Raw genomic sequence first — 18,723 nt, 5'->3', positions numbered from 1 at the left:
TTTTATGAGTTCACATGAACATCGCTCAATTAGTAGGGATGTTAGATTTTATATGCAGGGTCCTTGTTCAAATCCAAAATCTCGCAGTTATTCATCTCAAAAAGTGAATTTCTAACCATTAGTCACTTGACCAAAAATTTTTTTTTTTAAGAACTACTATAACAAGGTAACATAATAGTGAGATATAAAAAATCCTCTAAATAACTTAATTAGCTGCGATATAATGTTGGTGTTAAAGTTTCTGAATCACCATACAGGTTGGATTTCATTCTGGAATTTGGGCTTTAATACAGGCAACAAGATGACATAACTAGAGGACCAAGTGAAAAACAATCCAAGTATTTGTTGACAACAGAAGTACTAATCAAACTGAAAAGGTAAAGATAAAATCAGCCTTCTTGTTGGATGGAGCAACCGTACCAATGTGCTCATCCTCATTTCCCCCTGAAATTTGTAAGAGCAAATTATTTCACTTAAATTTAGGAGAAGAAAACCATAGAAATAGATGAAAATGCAATTTTGATTTCACTTACGTGTTCATCATTAGTGTTATGTTGTCTCCTTTAAGAAGGATCCTCCCTAATCAAAACAATAACATCTGTCAGAAAATGCATAACTGGTAAAGACACATGATAAGATTTGAGAAATGTATCTTACCCAAAGTCTTTTTGCTCTTCTTCTTGACGTTTACTTCTTCAGCATCATCCAAAACCAAATTCATGTACTCATCAAAACCCTGTTTAAACAAAAATAAATCACTAGATACTTAACCATCTATTGCAATATCCAATGTACTGTCTACACTCTAACATAAACAATAACCAAGCCTTTTCCACTAAAAAATGAGATCATGGACCCAAAAGTAAACATAAGAACAAAAGTGTTGAAAGAGACCAAAGAGATTTAAAATTCAAAGTTCTGGATAACAAGTGCAATATCCTATTTCTTAGTACGTTGATAATCAAATAACTAAAACAGATGAATGTCCCATCTCTTCTGTAAAAGGGGATTTTGTATTCTAATTTTATGCATCAGTGTTGATATACAAACTTACTTTCAAGTTAGTATTAAAGCAAGGCACTAATAACTAAAGTTCTGCCTCCATACAGCGGAGGATCCTAACTCTGAATCATCTCTTACAGAGGTTTACTCTAGATTAATCCCTTCCACATCGACACACACAAGACAGATGATCCTAAAAACCAACTAATTCTGCGTACATTCAGATCGATTCAATTCAATTGAATACGGCAAGTTTGTTCAGTTGAATGGTTTCAGTCTCGGGTCTAGGCGATACACCCCACCCCAAGTTTATGAGCTGGGGTGGGCACACCTGGTCGGCCTGGTCTAACCAAACCAAGTTAGAGCAGCAAGTCCACAAACATAGCATCAGAGTCAAAATTTGACGAACATGGTAATAAATCACAAGATAAAAAAATATAAATAAAAAAAAAAGCATAAAAAGTTTAAAAACAGTGGCCAAATCAATAAATTACAAGGTTAAAAATTACTAAAGAATGAAGAATGGTGGGAAAAGGTTCACCATCTTAGAGCAAATTCAACTTGGTGGAACTATGTTTCAAATTATCAGATATGGGTTTACTCACCTGCTTAGCTTGTTAGGTGCAAATCACAAGTTCGCAACAATAGACTTGTTTGTGTTTTCTAATTTATGAATTTATTAATGCTGGGACATATATGGGTTTAAATTCCATACAACACATTCACCTCCTTTGCAGATGGTTTACATTGGACTGTTGGATGAATACATGGGATGGAGTAATACAACTGTTATTTGTGCAAAACAGAGCATTACCCTTCAGCTGTTGCATCTGACATATCAGGTTTCTTAAAAAACACAAACCACTATCATTTTCAACATTCATTCATCTATTTCTTATGTTCATTCATCTTCAAACTCAAGAATCTGCCTAAGTTTACATGTAAACTATTTTGTAAATGAGTTTACTTGATTCTGATGCCTAGAGTTGTTAAGTCGTGTCATTTTGAGTTAACTACATTGAGATCGATAACCATAGCGGCATGTGCTCTTCCAGCTATTCCAAAATTTCTAATCTATTTGTTCGTAGAAACTCAAACACCACAAAAAGCTCTAAATTGGAAAATAAAATATCAATGATGGAAGAGTTGTCAGCTGTGGAAAATAGTTTTGGGAAAATATCAAATGCACAGCTGATTGTAACTCCAAAGGTTTGTGTAAAACACTCGGCTAAAACCTGACAGTTAAATCCACAGGCTTGTGTAAAACTCTCGACTATTTCCACAACTATAAAGCACCGGATCATCTAGAGTTAACTGTCAAGAGATATTTACCCAAACTACAAAAATCAACTCAATTTGAGGCTGCTCTATCTTTATTAGTGGATTTTAAATGGCCTTCATATCAGCTAGAAATGAAGAATGCATTTCTAAATGGAGTTTTGGACGAAGAGATTTTTATGAACCTTCAGTTCACCTAGATTTGAAGAAAAAGCAGGTGACATAACAGCCTGCGCGATGGACTAAAACAATCTCCTAGTGTAGAGTTTGAGAGGTTTGGGCAGAAGTGAAGAGTCACAGATACACCCAAAGCTACGCTGATCAGATTTTATTTTATATAGTGTACACACAGCCAAAAGAGAAACTACAGCACAAATTGTGTATGTGAATGATATTATCATTACAAGCAATAATGAAGCTGAATTTCAAGCTTGAAGGAGAAGAGCAGAATGTTTGACATTGCAGATTTTGGATCTACTGAAATATTTTCTGGGGATGGTATTTTCTGCTAGATCTAAAGGTATACTCATAAACCAAAAGAAGTGTGTACTAAAGTAGCAGAAATTCCCATTGAACCTAATACAAAGATGCAGCCTCAAAAGCTGATGAAGTGATAGATATAAAGACATCAAAGACTGATTGAGGGACTCATTTACAATCTCATACTTGTCCAGATATATCTTTTTGCAGTAAGCATGGTATGCCAATTAAAGTATTCACCAAGACCGCAACACCTTGAGTTGTTTGCAGATTCTGATCAATCAATGTGGGTCACCAGGAAGATAGTTAATGCATTAGAAAGAAGCAGGGATACATGCATGTCGAAGCCCATAATAACGCAGATTGACTAGTTGATAGGAATCAACTTCTGGTTATTGTAAGTATGTTACAGGGAACCTTGTGAGAAACAGAATGAGGTGGCTATGAGAAGTGCTCGAGTAAAATTTTAATGAAGGGCCCGTGGAATATGTGAGATTATGTGGAAAGAAAAGCTACCACAAAAATTATGAGTTTGCAACTCTGCACCTATGGAAGTGAGGAAGTCTACTGTGAAAAAAAATCAACAATCTCCAAACCTCACAATCCTATTCTCCATCAAAGAATAGAATTAATCATAGAAAAAGCAGGAATAGTTCTTTTATTTATTTATGAAAATAGAGGAATCTCCACAGAAGAGATTACCACCTGGGAAAGGACAAGAAATACAAGCATGAAAACAAAAGAAAATGCAGGATAACTAGTAATTCCCAGATCACGAGCACAAGCAATGATGGCCCAATTACACACTCGAATCTGATCTCCCCTAATCAACTCTCCTTCTATAACCAACTTTTAGATGTGGACTGACCAGATTTTCCTACCATTGTGTGTAAGTCATTCTTAAAACACAACCCATACCAACTACAACAATAATCTTAAATCCAGTAGTAGTTATCAGGAACCCAAATTGGAATTAGAAAAATCACAAGACCGTGGAAGTTATTTAGTAAAAATACACCAGTTTCTGTTACACAAAGAGAGGGAGGGGGCGGTACCTTTCCAAATCACAATACTCAGAGCAGAGTAAAAGGTTTGCATTCTAGATGGCTAGACATCTGCTGCCCCAAATGATATACAAAAAACAACGGAGAAAAAGCAAGGAAGTAATACATATGGCAGGGAAGACAGCTGAAAGTTTCACATGCCTCTCAAAGCTTTACAAAGTGTCCTTCAGAAGGCTAGAGTCTTTTGATTCATCGACATTTAACCATTCAACAGTATGAACAAAATAACAACTTTATTTTCCCAAGTTTTTTAGTAAACTATTATAAGCTACTACTACTACAACCATTTGGAGGCCAACGTGAAACGGAAACACGATACTAGTTGAAACGTTGAATAGACCCTAATTGCATGGAACGGTACACAAATAATTCATATCATTGTAAAAATTCTAACTAGATATATTTCTATACAATAAAGAAGGTAGTTGAAAGACAATTCACAGTATCAAAATCCAAATTAAAGGCTTTTATCATTTTTCACAACATTTTAAAAACAATTTGATAAGTACATATGTGAAAAACCAAGAAAAAAGCTTTGAAAATGAAACTCACAATGATTCTGCCTTCAATCCTCAAATCCTTTTGCTCAAAAAGCCAAATCTGAATACGCGCTTTCTGCATAAAAAAAATCAAATAAAAGAAAACCAAATTAGATTAAAAAAAACGGGACTTAGGGGTGAGCTAAGAAGGAACGACTAACTGAAATCTGAAATCACTTACGCTTTGAAGGAACCTGAAGATCAAGTTCTGAGAGAGAGAAAATAAAATAAAGGAGATTAGGTTAACTGGTTAAAGAGAAAGAATACTGAAATTGAAAGTGAAAGAGTGTGTTGAGAAAGCATACGATGGGTTGGGTCATAACCCTCTGAACTTTGGTGCTCGCCATGGCAGCTAAGGTGTTTGAAAAACGATGGAGGTTAGTGGAGACGCGGGAGCTAAACCCTAAATCTTAGAACTATGCCTTTACTATCTCGTCGCGGTCACTCCCTCTCCCCACAGGGTTTTAGACACTGACCAAAATATATACTACTACTAATTTTAATTTATTTATTATTTATTTTGCTAATACATCTTTTTTTTTTGTTACATTTTTGCTAATATATATCCACTACTATAATTTATTTAATTTAGTTCTTTTTACCAAATTTATTTAATTGAAACTGAATAATTCTTCTTTGAAAAAGTGAAGAATAAGATTTACTTCACTAAAGTTAGGATGACAATAACTTACTTTGTCAAGTCACTGTTTGTCTAGTTAAAAAATTCAACGTCTAAGTTTGACGTAAAAAATAGGGAACTGAACTGGACAACTATTGTTGTACCATGTTTTATTTAGAAAATAGTTATGAGAATTGACAAAATAGGTAGCAAGAGATATTATAAAAACAAAAATTTTTTGTCCCCTACTAAACCATGGGACAACTTTTTGTCCATAGTACAACGATAAAAAATCCAAAAATATCCATTTTAAGTTCGAATATAAAAAATATTATAGTTTAATCTCTCTCCGATATAGTTTTGTTCTGTCATGTATTATCTTATTTTGTCCTGTACTGTTATGTTCGGTACTTGTTGTTTTGCGAATCAAACGCATCATAGTGTATCATAGACATATTTAATAAGTTTGAGTCTGTCGTCTTGAAAACCTGAAAATGTCATGTTAGTTGAGTTTGGCTTTTTTGTGAAAAGAGAGTCTGGCTTTTTTAATAACTAGTTCATAGGTAGTTTGCAGCTGAGAGAGAAGGCAATCTCAAACAATTTTGAATATATCTTTGCTATCGACATTCATAATGTTGCTATCAGTTCGGTGGAAGGAATAGTTGGAGAGCTCTATCGGCTGTTTGAGTGGCTTTAAACACGGATGGATAAATTATTTAGCTAGGGAATAACACTGCATATGGGATGTTTTGCGTGAAAACAATAGAAGTTAGAAGTTGATACAAATTGAACCTAACTCCACCTTAAAAACGTGGTTCAAAGGGGAGGATATAAACCCTCACATCGGGTTCATTACTTTCAATGTGAGACTCTAAGTTGGGTTCACAAAGCGCAACTTGCACATGGAAATCGGTAACAAATTCGTCTATTGAACAATTGACGTCCCGACAGTTCCATTCTTCCCCTTTTCATTTATAGGGTTCATTCTTCCCATTCAGTCCTGACACCCAAAGATCGAACTTTCTCTGATACCAATTGATACGGATCGAACTAACTCCACCTCAAAACCTTGGTTAAAAGGAGAGGTTTATAAACCCTCACATCGGATTCATTACTTCCGATGTGGAACTCAGAGTTGCAGAAGATGAAGGGAAGGGAAGCAGCAAAAGGGATAAACAATGAGTGATGATATGGGGTGTAAGCGGATCAGAAAACTGATTAAATCGATCATCCAAACTAGAAAAAAAATGCATGGTTCAGATAAAAAAATCAAATCGAATCAATTAAAAATCGATGTGGTTTGGTTCATTTCTCGACTTCAATTTTTAGGAACCGAAGAACCGATGAACCGAACCATCATTATATTATTAACAATTTATTGAGTGCAGCCCATCAAGCAAGTTCACGCCTAAAATCGGCCCAACCTTATGTCTTCCATTTCTATAGTGATAATTAGTTACGTCAAGTGTTACGTTTCATTGAAAAGATAATAGGGGAGAATACATTGGAAAACAAATAATAGAAGGGAACACATCGGAAAAAAGTGCTGCAAACTGTTAAAATATATGAACTGTGATCCTCTCTATCAAGTTCGGCGCAAATCACAATTGTACCAACAAACTATTGCTTTTTATTCGTTTTTAGATATTCATAATCTTTTTTCCTTTTTTTATTCTTTATTTTGATTTACGGGAAAGAAATTGATTTTTTTACCAACAATGAATTGGTGGTAAGGGTCTTGGTCCTGACTATTGACTATGCATATAGAGAAAATTTGATTTGAAAAAAAGAACTCACTTTTATGTGTCACATATGTTTCCGAAGGAGATTAGTCAGTGTTAAAAACTTCATATAGCAGAAAGGGATGGGCGCTGCTGCACTGGGAATAGGTTCATCACTTCGCCGGTGCTCCGCCACTTCCATTTCTCGCCGCAGCGCCGGAGACATGCGTACAACCGTCATCTTCTCACAACTTTCTATCCTAAACCGACTATCTCACCGCCTCAACTCTAGCCTCTCATTAACATCCAACACTATGCCGGCGGCAGAAGATCCTGACGACGGATTCCCATACTCCGACGTTCCCAACCCTAGCCGGATAAAGTCAGAGAGGAAGCCATACGTGACGCCAATGAAGATTCTGATTGCGAGGGCGAAAGCAGAGAAAGAAGCTCGAAAGGCACAACCTTGTAGAGTTCTGGAAGAACCTCCTGAAAATGGATTGCTTGTACCGGAGCTTGTGGAAGTTGCTCATCGTGTCTATCGAGCTCGCGGTCATCTATTATCTGGTTTGAGTCAACTCGTCCGAGTCATTCCTGTTCTACGCTGCGAGTAGGCACCCTCTTTATCTCATGTGAATATTTGATTGTTTGCTTTTGAATTCTGAAGTTGAAATTGATGCTAATCAAGAAATTAAGTGGCATGGACAATTGCATAAGAAACAAATTTATGTTTAGTATCCTCCTAAACAATTCAATTCTCAATAAAGATATCAAATATAAATGTTAATGTTAGATTCATATAGGAAATATGAAAAATATGTCTTAAATTGGTTTGTGAAACATTTTAGTTTTGTTGCAAAACTTTCTGTGTTTTAGAATTAGAAATTGAAGACATATGTGACATTGTTCATCCAAATATACCCCTAAATATTATTAACATTATTTACTTTTTATAAGATTATTTATGAGATATTTAGAGGTATTTTTAAACAATTTCATGATTATAATAGGGTTATTTTGGTGCTTATAGACACCAGTTAAGTGATTCCTATGCTAAATTCCACTTTTCCATGCTAAATGCCACCTCCTTTTCTAGTTGCAAATACCTTAATTAAACAACCAAAGTTTGGAATGGGGAAATAGAGTTTTGACGTTCCACCTTATGCCACTTTTCTTAAAGTACATAGACTAGTTTTACGAGGAGCCAAATATGCTTCGGTGTGATTTTTAAATTAAACAAATGAGTTCTGAGTATTCTTCGCAAACGTTTGATTTTTTAAGTGGTTGTTTTTTGTGTCATTGTTCTGGGATTTCTACTGTTTTTGGAGTGGAAATACAACAAGTTGCATTGTCTTATAGTTGTTGGCTTCATGTTTAATGGTTTCAACTTATCAGGCTTTGTAATGAAGTTCACATTGGTTATGTGGGTCATGAAATTCGAACATGTACTGGACCAAACAGTTGGCTGCGGAGTGCAACTCATGTTTGGAAAAGGGGAGGTGTTCGAGATGTGTTTCGTTTCCCAAAATGTTTTCATCTCTATGACCGTGTTGGCAAACCGAGGGTTGGGCATGACGAGAGATTTAGTGTTCCTCGTATCCCTGCCATAGTTGAACTCTGTATACAAGCGGGTCTAAACCTTGAAAAATATCCCACGAAGAGGAGAACCAAACCTGTATATTGTATCGAAGGAAGAATAGCTGATTTTGAATCCGTTGCGGAAGAGAATGAAAGCGAAAGAAAATGTTCTTTTCAAAATGTTAATCCTTTAATTGATTCATCCTCTATGTTGATAGAACCTGTAGAGAAGATCCAAAATCTAGTTGAGAACCGAATAAGCCATATGGATCAGTTGAATGATGAGGAAAGAAACAAAGTAAGGGATTTAAGTAAACTTACATTGGCCTCATGGTTTGAGATGATGTCAGGTGCAAAGAAGATCATGGAGAAGTATGTTGTGAATACTTGTGGATATTGTCCTGAGGTTCAGGTTGGTCCTAAGGGGCATAAGTTGAGAATGTGCAAGGCTTCAAAGCATCAGTCTCGGAATGGTTTACACGCATGGCAACAAGCAACATTAGATGATATTGTTGATCCGAATTATGTCTGGCATGTTGAGGATCTGAATGGCCCTGCTCTGAATAACAATCTGAAGAGATATTATGGCAAGGCTCCTGCTGTCGTGGAACTCTGTGTGCATGCTGGGGCTCCCGTTCCTGATCAATATAGGAGCATGATGAGATTAGACGTGGTTTCCCCAGAACGAGATGAAGTTGACCTTGTTGCCTGAAACACCTTCTTCCCTTTTGAAGGTGGGACATATACATTCAGTGGACATTTAGAGTTCTTATGGATAAAATCATCAACTTTTGAGTTTGATAAAATCTGAACATTAGTGTCCTGTCCTGTGCTTGGCTGTAATTCATCATTCACATATTCTGAATATATTTACCAGCTTATTTTATCTTCAGAAAGGACACGCAGATTGAAGAATTATTACAAGCCTTTCATTTTTCGTGTTTCCATATTGATTTGCATTTAGCTCAAACTGCACAGTTTCTTGTGAAAACAATGCTTACACCGGAATTGATACTATGAAAGACCACACAGTCTGAACTGCAATGCATAATGATAAAGGGTCTTGCACTATGCTGTGGGTGCAAAAGTATGTCAAGCACGCTATTGGTAGATTCTTCTCACAAAACATAGCTTACTAATACATCCTCAACTAATTGAATGAATGTTGAAGCTAATTTAGCTCGAAATTTCTCCTAACTACTATATTCGATGAATTTAAAGATGAATGATGGAAAGAAAGTTCAACAAGGGCTCCGACCACCTGCGTGGTAGGTAATTGATGCGGCAAAAGGTAAAACTGTTGTAGAATCCATCTCATTCTTTACCCACTATCAATTAAAGCCTTTCTCTAGTACTTGACATTAGACTCCAGCTCCACTGGCTACAACTTACAAATGTTTTTACTGGGGGGGCTCCTTCAGTTTTTTTTTTTTTGGTATATAATGTATTGATTATTTCATCTTTTGAATTGCATTTAATAAATATTCATATTTTCCTAATCTCCAGGTATTATTTATATGATAAAATGATGATGATAACACGTAAATTTTGTGCTTTTGGTGTATATAGAGATAGTAAGTTTAACTTTTGATTAACTTCCTTTATCACTCTTCACTAAACAAATTCTTTTATTCATGAATAATATTGGTGTTTAGTATATGTTCATTTTAAAAGAAGAGTTCAATAAGTATGCACTGTCGGTAAACTTGTGTTACACTGAATTCAATTACAGCTCGTTGTTTTGCAATGTAAATCTATCGTTCTCCCCCTCCCCCTCCTCTATTGTGCTTCTTCATCTATGCCTCTGTTGCCCTTTGTTCCGATGATCTTGTTTTGAATATTAAGAACATTTTAAATAAAAGCTTAGAAACACGACGGGCATCAAATTCTTCCACTGGTTCACTTACTCAGTAATTCAGAGAAGTAAGACAGAGATAGAGGATGCTAAAAAGAATGCCCAACAATCATGTAGTATCATAGTGTTGTCAAATAGCAGCTACAGGAGCACTATAGTGCTATAGCGAAGTTGCATTTAACCAAACCGCTACTGTTGCACAATATGCTATTTAGTGCGAATTGTTTCCAAATAGCGACTACAACAGTGGTATAGCTCTGTAGCATAGTGGAATTTGAACAAACTGCTATTCTCCACAATTTGTGATTGACAACAGTCACCGAAATCATGTATCCAAACCTGACATTGGGGTTGAAATCTACGTTTTCATATTAACAAATCACTCTTTTTATTAATGAACAGGCAAACCATGATATATTATCAAGATTGATATGATTGGGAGAAAACAATGCAATTGACAAAAAGTCATTGAGCTTATTTTGAGCGTTGTAATTGCTGGTTGGGACACAACTGCAACAACTCTATCACAAGTTATTTATTTATATGGTAGCTACACATGCTCATGTTGCGACAAACTTTACTTAAAGCTTAAAACTTTTGATGGGAATCAAGCAAAGGAAGAGACTATGACCTGCTTCAATGTGACTAAGGACCCTTGCATGCAGTCATAACGGAGACCCGTTTACCTAAGATGGTAAAATTTATCCAGCCATTTCTAAGGTATGGATTTTCTACATTCCTTTGGTGCTTAATATTATGAAGACAATATAGGATAGCCTTTGATAAGTATAACATAGTTTATACACGTAAGCACAATAAGAAAGGAGGAGGGAATCACTCCTAAATGATGGCAACAAACTCAGTGGGTTTTGGATGACTATGCCAGGTGGCAGAGAGAGAAAATAGAATTTAGATGCTATAATTATAGAGTTTACGATGGGAATAATCATTCAGATATTTTGTCAGTATTGTTACTGCTTTGGGAGATCCAAGGCTTCTCGAATTGCCTTACCTACCTTTTACAGTCTTTATCGTTTTTTTCCTTTTCTTTCATCTCTGTAATAGTTGGCTGAATCCCATATGAACTTCAGCTATTTATATTACTAAAAATAAATATACCAGTTTTCCCTATTTGTCTGCTGTTTTGTGATTTGTGTTAGCAATACAATATTGATCCTATCAATTTGGTATCAGAGCTTTGGTTGTTGTTGATCTTTATCATCAATAATGGAAGCTGCAAGAGCTGATGCGTTAGAACAGAGGATGGGTAACGTCGAAAATACTTTGGATGAGATTCGATTGTTACGTGAGCGAAATCGACCTCGACAAAGGCAAGGAAGGCCACGTCGGAGACTGTCGCCTACAGAGGATGACGATAGAAGTGACGGTAGCATGGTATCGAGAGAATCGCGTCCTCGTTTTCCCAGGTACCAGGGACACCGACGTAAGCTAGAGATCCCGATATTCAAAGGGGATGATGCTTATGGGTGGTTGGTTCGTATTGAACGGTATTTTCGTTTGAATGAAGTACGCGTTCGTGATAAGTTAGATGCAGCTGTGATCGCCTTAGAGGATAAGGCCTTAAATTGGTTTGTGTGGTGGGAAGAACAAACTGCATCAAGGACTTGGGATGAGTTTAAACTCTCGCTGATTAGAAGATTCCAACCAGGAATTCTTCAAAACCCACTTGGTCCATTGTTAAATCTGAAACAAAAGGGGACAGTTATGGAGTTTAGAGAGCAATTTGAAACGTTGGTAGCTCCAGTAAGAAGAGAAGAGAGAGTGATGTTGGATAGCATATTTTTAAATGGGTTAAAAGAAGAAATTCAAGCTGAGTTGAAGCTCTATGATTGTCGAGACTTGGCAGAAATTATGGATCGTGCCCTGTTGTTGGAGGAAAAGAATGATGCTTTGATGAAACGAGGAGCTGGAGGAAAGGAGAAGGGGGAATGGAAGGATAGAGGCGGTGCAGTAAAGTTTAGAGACCCTGGTGATTTTGGAGGAGCCAAGAGAGATAGTGATAAGAGGGGGGCAGTAGGTGGAGATAAATTCAAAGGCAAGTGGTTGAGTTCGGCAGAGTTGGAAGAAAGGCATAAGAAAGGACTGTGTTTCAAGTGTGGAGATAAATGGGGCAGAGATCACACTTGCAAGTTCAAACATATGAGTTTGAGGCTATGTGATTGGAGTAGTGAGGAAGAGAAGGAGTTGATAGCAGAGGAGAGTGGAGAGGAAGAGCCAGTAAGGGAGTTAAAAAACCTACAGTTGTCATTACACAGCAGAGAAGGGTTCACTTCCAACAAGTCCTTCAAGGTGTGGGTGAGAGTAGGGGAAAGACAAGTGAGGACCTTGATTGATTCAGGTGCCACTAGTAATTTCATAACATCTGGATTAGTGAAAGAATTGAAAGTGCCAGTAGTTGAGACACCCACCTATGTCATCGAAGTGGGGAACGGGGAGAAGGTGAGAAACAATGGTGTGTGTGAAGGTTTACAATTCAACATTCAAGGGGTTGAATTTAAACAACATTTTTTCATTATGGAACTGAGTGGTTCAGAAATGGTGCTTGGTATGGACTGGTTAGCAAGCTTGGGCAACATAGAAGCTAATTTTAGCAATCTTTGTCTGAAGTGTGAATTAGACGGAAAAAAATACACCATCCAAGGAGATCCAACTATGTGCAACAGTCAAGCAACTTGGAAGACAATGATTAAAGCTTTGTCTGATGAGGCGATGGGATTTTATATACACACGATCAGTGGTGATGCAACAGAAGCAGTAGAAGGTGGAGATATGTCTGAATGGGGGAAGGTGATTAATGAATTTACTACCGTTTTTAACATGCCCTCTGGATTACCACCAATTAGAGAGCATGATCATGCTATACTGCTCAAGCCAGATGCCAACATTCCTAATCTGAGGCCATATAGGTACCCGTATTATCAAAAGAATGAGATAGAGAAGATTGTCAAAGAAATGATGCAAGCTGGTATCATAAGGCACAGTACCAGCCCATTCTCCAGTCCAGTTTTGCTAGTGAAAAAGAAAGATGGAGGGTGGAGATTTTGCACTGACTATCGAGCTTTAAATAAGGTAACTGTCCCAAACAAGTTCCCTATACCAGTTATAGATGAATTATTAGATGAATTAAATGGAGCTGTCATATTTTCCAAGTTTGATCTTAAGTCTGGGTACCACCAAATTAGAATGAAAGAGGATGATATAGCCAAAACAGCCTTTAGAACCCACGAAGGTCACTATGAGTATTTAGTTATGCCTTTTGGCCTCACCAATGCTCCATCAACCTTCCAAGCCTTGATGAATGAAGTGTTGAGACCTTATTTGAGAAAATTTGTTTTGGTGTTTTTTGATGATATTCTAATATATAGTGCCAACAAAGAGGATCATGTGAGACATTTGAAAGAAATTTTACAAGTTCTGCACACTCACAAATTGTTTGCCAATAAAAAGAAGTGTTCTTTTGGTCAAGCAGAAATTGAGTACTTAGGCCATTTAATTTCTGGAAAAGGAGTATCAGCTGATCCCAAGAAGATTGAAGATATGTTGAGATGGCCTATCCCTAAGGAACTTAAAAGTTTGAGGGGATTCTTAGGCTTAACTGGATATTACAGGAAGTTTGTCAGAAATTATAGCAAGATAGCTTGGCCATTAACTCAGTTACTGAAGAAGGACAACTTTAAATGGGGTGAAGAACCTCAACTGGCCTTTGACAAGCTGAAGCAGTCCATGACCACTATCCCAGTACTAGCAATGCCAGATTTCAACAAAGAGTTTATAGTGGAGACTGATGCATCTGGGAAGGGAATTGGTGCAGTGTTGATGCAGGAGGGTAGACCAATAGCTTATATGAGTCAGACACTTTCTGACAGAGCACAGGGCAAGTCAGTATATGAAAGAGAACTTATGGCTATAGTGGTAGCTATACAGAAGTGGCGGCCTTATTTGTTAGGCAGACACTTTCAGGTTCACACTGATCAAAAGAGCCTGAAACACATCACTGAACAGAAGACAATGGGGGAGGATCAGCAAAAGTGGATAGCCAAGTTGATTGGGTTTGATTTTGAAGTTAAATATAAACCTGGAAAAGAGAACAGTGTTGCTGATGCATTGTCAAGACAGATGCAGTACTCAACCATTTCTATGGTGCAATGTGAAGCTTGGGAAGGATTAGGAGAAGAAATTCAGAAAGATGATAAGCTTAAAATACTAGTTCAGGATTTAATTGGTGATCCATTAAGTCATCCGGGCTATCAGTTAAGAGGTGGAAAACTATTTCATGAAGGCAGAGTGGCTATTCCTAAGAATTCACCACGAATTGCTTGGATTCTACATGAATTTCATGATACTTCCACTGGAGGACATTCTGGCTATCTCAGGACTTACAAAAAAATTGCTAGTGTGGTGTATTGGGAGGGTATGAGAAAGAATATTAAGGAATATGTGGATGCTTGTGAGGTGTGCCAGAGAAATAAGTATCAAACTCTGAGTCCTGGGGGTTTGATTCAACCTTTACCGGTACCTAAACAGGTTTGGACTGACATATCTATGGACTTCATAGGTGGGCTACCTAAGGTACAAGGGGTTGACACCATAATGGTAGTGGTAGATAGGCTAACCAAATATGCTCATTTCTTGCCGGTGAAACATCCTTACACAGCTAAGGATATTGCAGAGCTATTTATCAAAGAAATAGTGAGACTTCATGGATTCCCCAGCTCTATTGTCTCAGATAGAAACAAGGTTTTCCTCAGTTCATTTTGGGCAGAAGTTTTCAAACAGGCAGGTACAAGATTGAAGTATAGCAGTGCTTATCACCCTCAGTCAGATGGGCAAACAGAGGTAGTGAATAGATGTCTAGAAACATATTTAAGATGCTTGACTGGTAGACAACCCAAGCAGTGGCCTAGATGGTTAGCGTGGGCAGAATATTGGTATAATACGAATTATCATGCATCTCTGAAATCCACTCCCTTTGAGGCTTTGTATGGGAGAGTACCACCAGTGTTAATAAGAGGTGATGTGAGTCGTTCTTCAGTGGAGGAAGTTAACAAGCTTACAGCAGAAAGGAATGTTATGTTGAGAGAAATGCAAGAACAGTTATTGAAGGCACAAGACCAGATGAGGGCACAAGCCAACAAACATAGAAGAGAGGTGGAGTATCAAGTAGGAGATATGGTGTATTTGAAGATCCAACCTTACAAGTTAAGGAAGTTGGCTAATAGATTTAATCAGAAACTAAGCCCAAGATATTATGGGCCTTATGAGATAGAGCAGAAGATAGGTGCTGTGGCTTATAAACTGAAGTTACCTGATGACAGTAGGGTACATCCAGTTTTTCATGCTTCTTTATTAAAGAAAGCTATCTCTCCTAATGTAGAATCTCAACCTCTACCTGCTTGTATGAATGAGCAGTGGCAGTTAGAGTCAGGGCCAGAAGAAGCAATGGATACTAGGAGGAATGAGCAGGGTGAAGTGGAAGTATTAGTGAAATGGCAAGGGCTACCAGAATTTGAGAATTCATGGGAGTCAGTTGAGAAAATGAGGAAAGAGTTTCCCGGATTTCTCCTTGAGGTCAAGGAGAGTTTTGAAGGACGGGGTATTGATAAGTATAACATAGTTTATACACGTAAGCACAATAAGAAAGGAGGAGGGAATCACTCCTAAATGATGGCAACAAACTCAGTGGGTTTTGGATGACTATGCCAGGTGGCAGAGAGAGAAAATAGAATTTAGATGCTATAATTATAGAGTTTACGATGGGAATAATCATTCAGATATTTTGTCAGTATTGTTACTGCTCTGGGAGATCCAAGGCTTCTCGAATTGCCTTACCTACCTTTTACAGTCTTTATCGTTTTTTTCCTTTTCTTTCATCTCTGTAATAGTTGGCTGAATCCCATATGAACTTCAGCTATTTATATTACTAAAAATAAATATACCAGTTTTCCCTATTTGTCTGCTGTTTTGTGATTTGTGTTAGCAATACAATATTGATCCTATCAGCCTTAAAATAGGTTTCTTTCTAGTTTTAGCTTCTTTTTTTTGACAAATCTTTCTAGTTTTAGCTAAACTTCCAATTGCACATGGGATAAGCAAAAATATAGAGATCATGTTTCATTTTCTTAGAGACCAGTTGAACACAGGAAGGCTGAACTTGGAGTGTTGCAGAATAGCTTGCTGGCCAGGTAGTGGATATTATGACTTTACCATTGAAAGCTGACAAGTTTAAACAATTAAGAAACAAGGTGGCGATTGTCCACTGAACCAGAATGTGCGTTTTGAGAGAAATAGTTAGCTCAAGTGTTATGTTAGTGTTACTTAGAATTGACTAGTTGTGTTTTTTAACCGCTTAATGATAAGCCCGATCAGTGTGAGACTTATTCATAGTATGTATGAATAATTTTATTGAGTAATACAAGTGTGTACATTTTTCAGTGTGAATACTTTTCCACCCTCTTTAAGTTTCCCTCTTTTCTCTGTTCAAGTGTTCTGTGAGGTTTGGTACCTAGAATTAGATTCTTTACAGTGAACCTGTGTTTCTTGCAGCCAATGTGGCCTCTTTTAATGTCCATTTTCCAGAAAATCTCCCCATTCTTGATGGCCAAACATAAGAGAAGTCTTTCCATCCTCTCCAAGTTTCCTTTTTTTCTCTGTTCAAGTGGTCTGTGAGTTAAAGTTTGTGTGTGAGGTTTGGATCCAACGAATAATACCACTGAACTGAAAAATTACAACAATCTGAACATAATTGAGTATCAGATTACAGGTACAAACTACAAAGTGTAACAAGTATGCAGTGGATTGGACTTTTCTTCATGAGCCACTGCACTTACATATCTGTTTTCTGTTTTAACTTTCCCGCTTTTCTCCAACTGTATAAATGACGACCTCAGCATCTTTTCCTCTTCGAGTCAATGAGAAATAATTCATTTTCCGTTCAATTCCGTTGATGTTTACTCATTATCTCTCTAATTTTGTCTGTTGAAAATTTGTGTCAAATATGGCTAATCAGAAATCTGTTGAAGTTTAAGTGTTACAAACAGACCAGAAACTAATAGAGAACATTGACAAACATCAAAGAGAGTAAAGACGGCGCACATATATCAGAACTCAGAAGTACATTAAGCAGAAATAATAATGACAAGACTGTGTGCATCTAGTTTGCTTCTTCATGAAAGCGATAACCAGAAATAGAGTTCGACTCAATTCAACCACAGAAAGACTAACTCACTAGAACACTAGTTATGTATTTTTTAAAAGATAATTGATCCTTCTAGATGTCTTAAGAGTCCCACCAAAAAGTATCATAAAAATCTCCCATGCTGCCATGCAACAGATGCTTCAGACAGCCAGGTAAAAGGCACGCGATCCCTCTCTGTAAACCTGCTTAGGAATTAAAAAGTATGCAATTTAGTGATTACGCTTGTTTATAATGAAGACTATCATAGTTTATTGTGAACAAGTGCTGATAGAAATTAATTTTTGATAACTTGAGTAGGGTTATTAAAAAGTTCGAAATGGAATGTGTTTTCATAGTTTGACGTTATTTCGTATGTCTAAATTGCCATTGTAGATTCTATGCAAGGAAGAGATAATGTTGCCTGCATGTTAACTGTTAAGTGCTCATAGTCTTACGAGGATACGGCTTGCTGCAACAGAGAGATAATTCCACCTACATACAAGTAAGTGCTAATGGTCTTATGAGGCTACTTTATGCAAACAACAAATGTGAAGATTATCATAAGAAGCTAATGGGTTGAAAAACTTGAGACCCATCATTCCCTACCTATCTCCTAGAAATGAGAATTTCATTTCGTTTCAACCGGGTTTTGATGACTACTTACGCGGTACTGAGAACACATTTGAATGCAGTCTCTCCCCTGATTGTTATTACAGTACATCATCCAAAACACTTAATAGGCCATATTATCATTATAACTATTTAGTTTGATTTTGAAAGAGAGTAGGTAACTTGCAATAAATTATCATAGTCATGTCATTAACATAAAGAATTGCAAATTTAGATTTGAAAGCTTAGTTGTGATCAAATTCAAAACGTTTTTGTTTTTACCACCAGTTTAATCTAGTTCGGGGCAAATTCAAGACTTTGATAGCCAGGTTGCACAATGTAGCATTATAGAGTTTGTTATGGTAAGGGCATCTGAATTAATAAAAATATCTTGTACCACAGTGTTTGACTTTCTGTATTCTTCTGCTATAAGATAGTGTCTGTTTGACAAATGAAGCTCGTGAGAGGACAAATGCGAAGTACCCATTACCATATCCTATCTTACTTTTGTCTAGTGCTAAATTCTTCCCTTTTTATAATATATACCAAGCTTATCACTAAGTTAATATAATATATTTAGTTATCTTATTTTACCAAAAAATTTAGCTATCTTATTTAATGTTGGATTAAAAATGTAAAATTTGACAAAAGACAAATTTCGCTAAAACAATTCAAGTATATTTTTGTGTAAATGTCAAGAGTGGTATTTTGAGTTTGTTGTCAAATTTGTAGTAGACTGTTTTCATTTTCAATAGGCACCACGTAGATGTTTCCTACTTCAAT

General features: G+C 36.8%; 2 protein-coding genes across 5 annotated transcripts; one reads left to right on the top strand and one right to left on the bottom strand.

Annotated features, from left to right (window-relative positions):
• Window positions 1-178: 178 nt before the first annotated feature.
• Window positions 179-4,840, bottom strand: LOC123924709 (small nuclear ribonucleoprotein E-like). Its single transcript, XM_045977672.1, has 6 exons — window positions 4,669-4,840; window positions 4,545-4,571; window positions 4,377-4,439; window positions 658-736; window positions 534-579; window positions 179-444 (listed from the first exon to the last, which is right to left on the bottom strand). The coding sequence occupies exons 1-6, from the start codon at window positions 4,708-4,710 to the stop codon at window positions 435-437; spliced, it is 267 nt and encodes an 88-aa protein (XP_045833628.1). The 5' UTR covers window positions 4,711-4,840; the 3' UTR covers window positions 179-434.
• A 1,820-nt stretch (window positions 4,841-6,660) lies between these two features.
• Window positions 6,661-18,432, top strand: LOC123921276 (APO protein 3, mitochondrial). 4 transcript variants are annotated; one of them, XR_006814007.1, is made up of 4 exons: window positions 6,750-7,313; window positions 8,099-9,572; window positions 10,539-10,856; window positions 17,725-18,432. XR_006814007.1 is itself a non-coding variant. In XM_045973752.1 (2 exons), exons 1-2 carry the CDS (start codon window positions 6,847-6,849, stop codon window positions 8,991-8,993), a joined length of 1,362 nt encoding a protein of 453 aa, XP_045829708.1. In that variant the 5' UTR covers window positions 6,661-6,846; the 3' UTR covers window positions 8,994-11,276. The 4 variants fall into 4 exon arrangements, 1 of the variants encoding a protein (XP_045829708.1); XR_006814008.1 differs by having other exon boundaries at window positions 16,281-18,419; XR_006814009.1 differs by lacking the exon at window positions 17,725-18,432 and having other exon boundaries at window positions 10,539-10,916.
• Window positions 18,433-18,723: the final 291 nt, after the last annotated feature.

The sequence above is a fragment of the Trifolium pratense genome, linkage group LG4 (assembly GCF_020283565.1).
Source record: "Trifolium pratense cultivar HEN17-A07 linkage group LG4, ARS_RC_1.1, whole genome shotgun sequence".
Lineage (NCBI taxonomy): Eukaryota > Viridiplantae > Streptophyta > Magnoliopsida > Fabales > Fabaceae > Trifolium > Trifolium pratense.
Note: the sequence above shows the minus strand (reverse complement) of the source record. Positions and strands in the feature narration are given on the sequence as shown.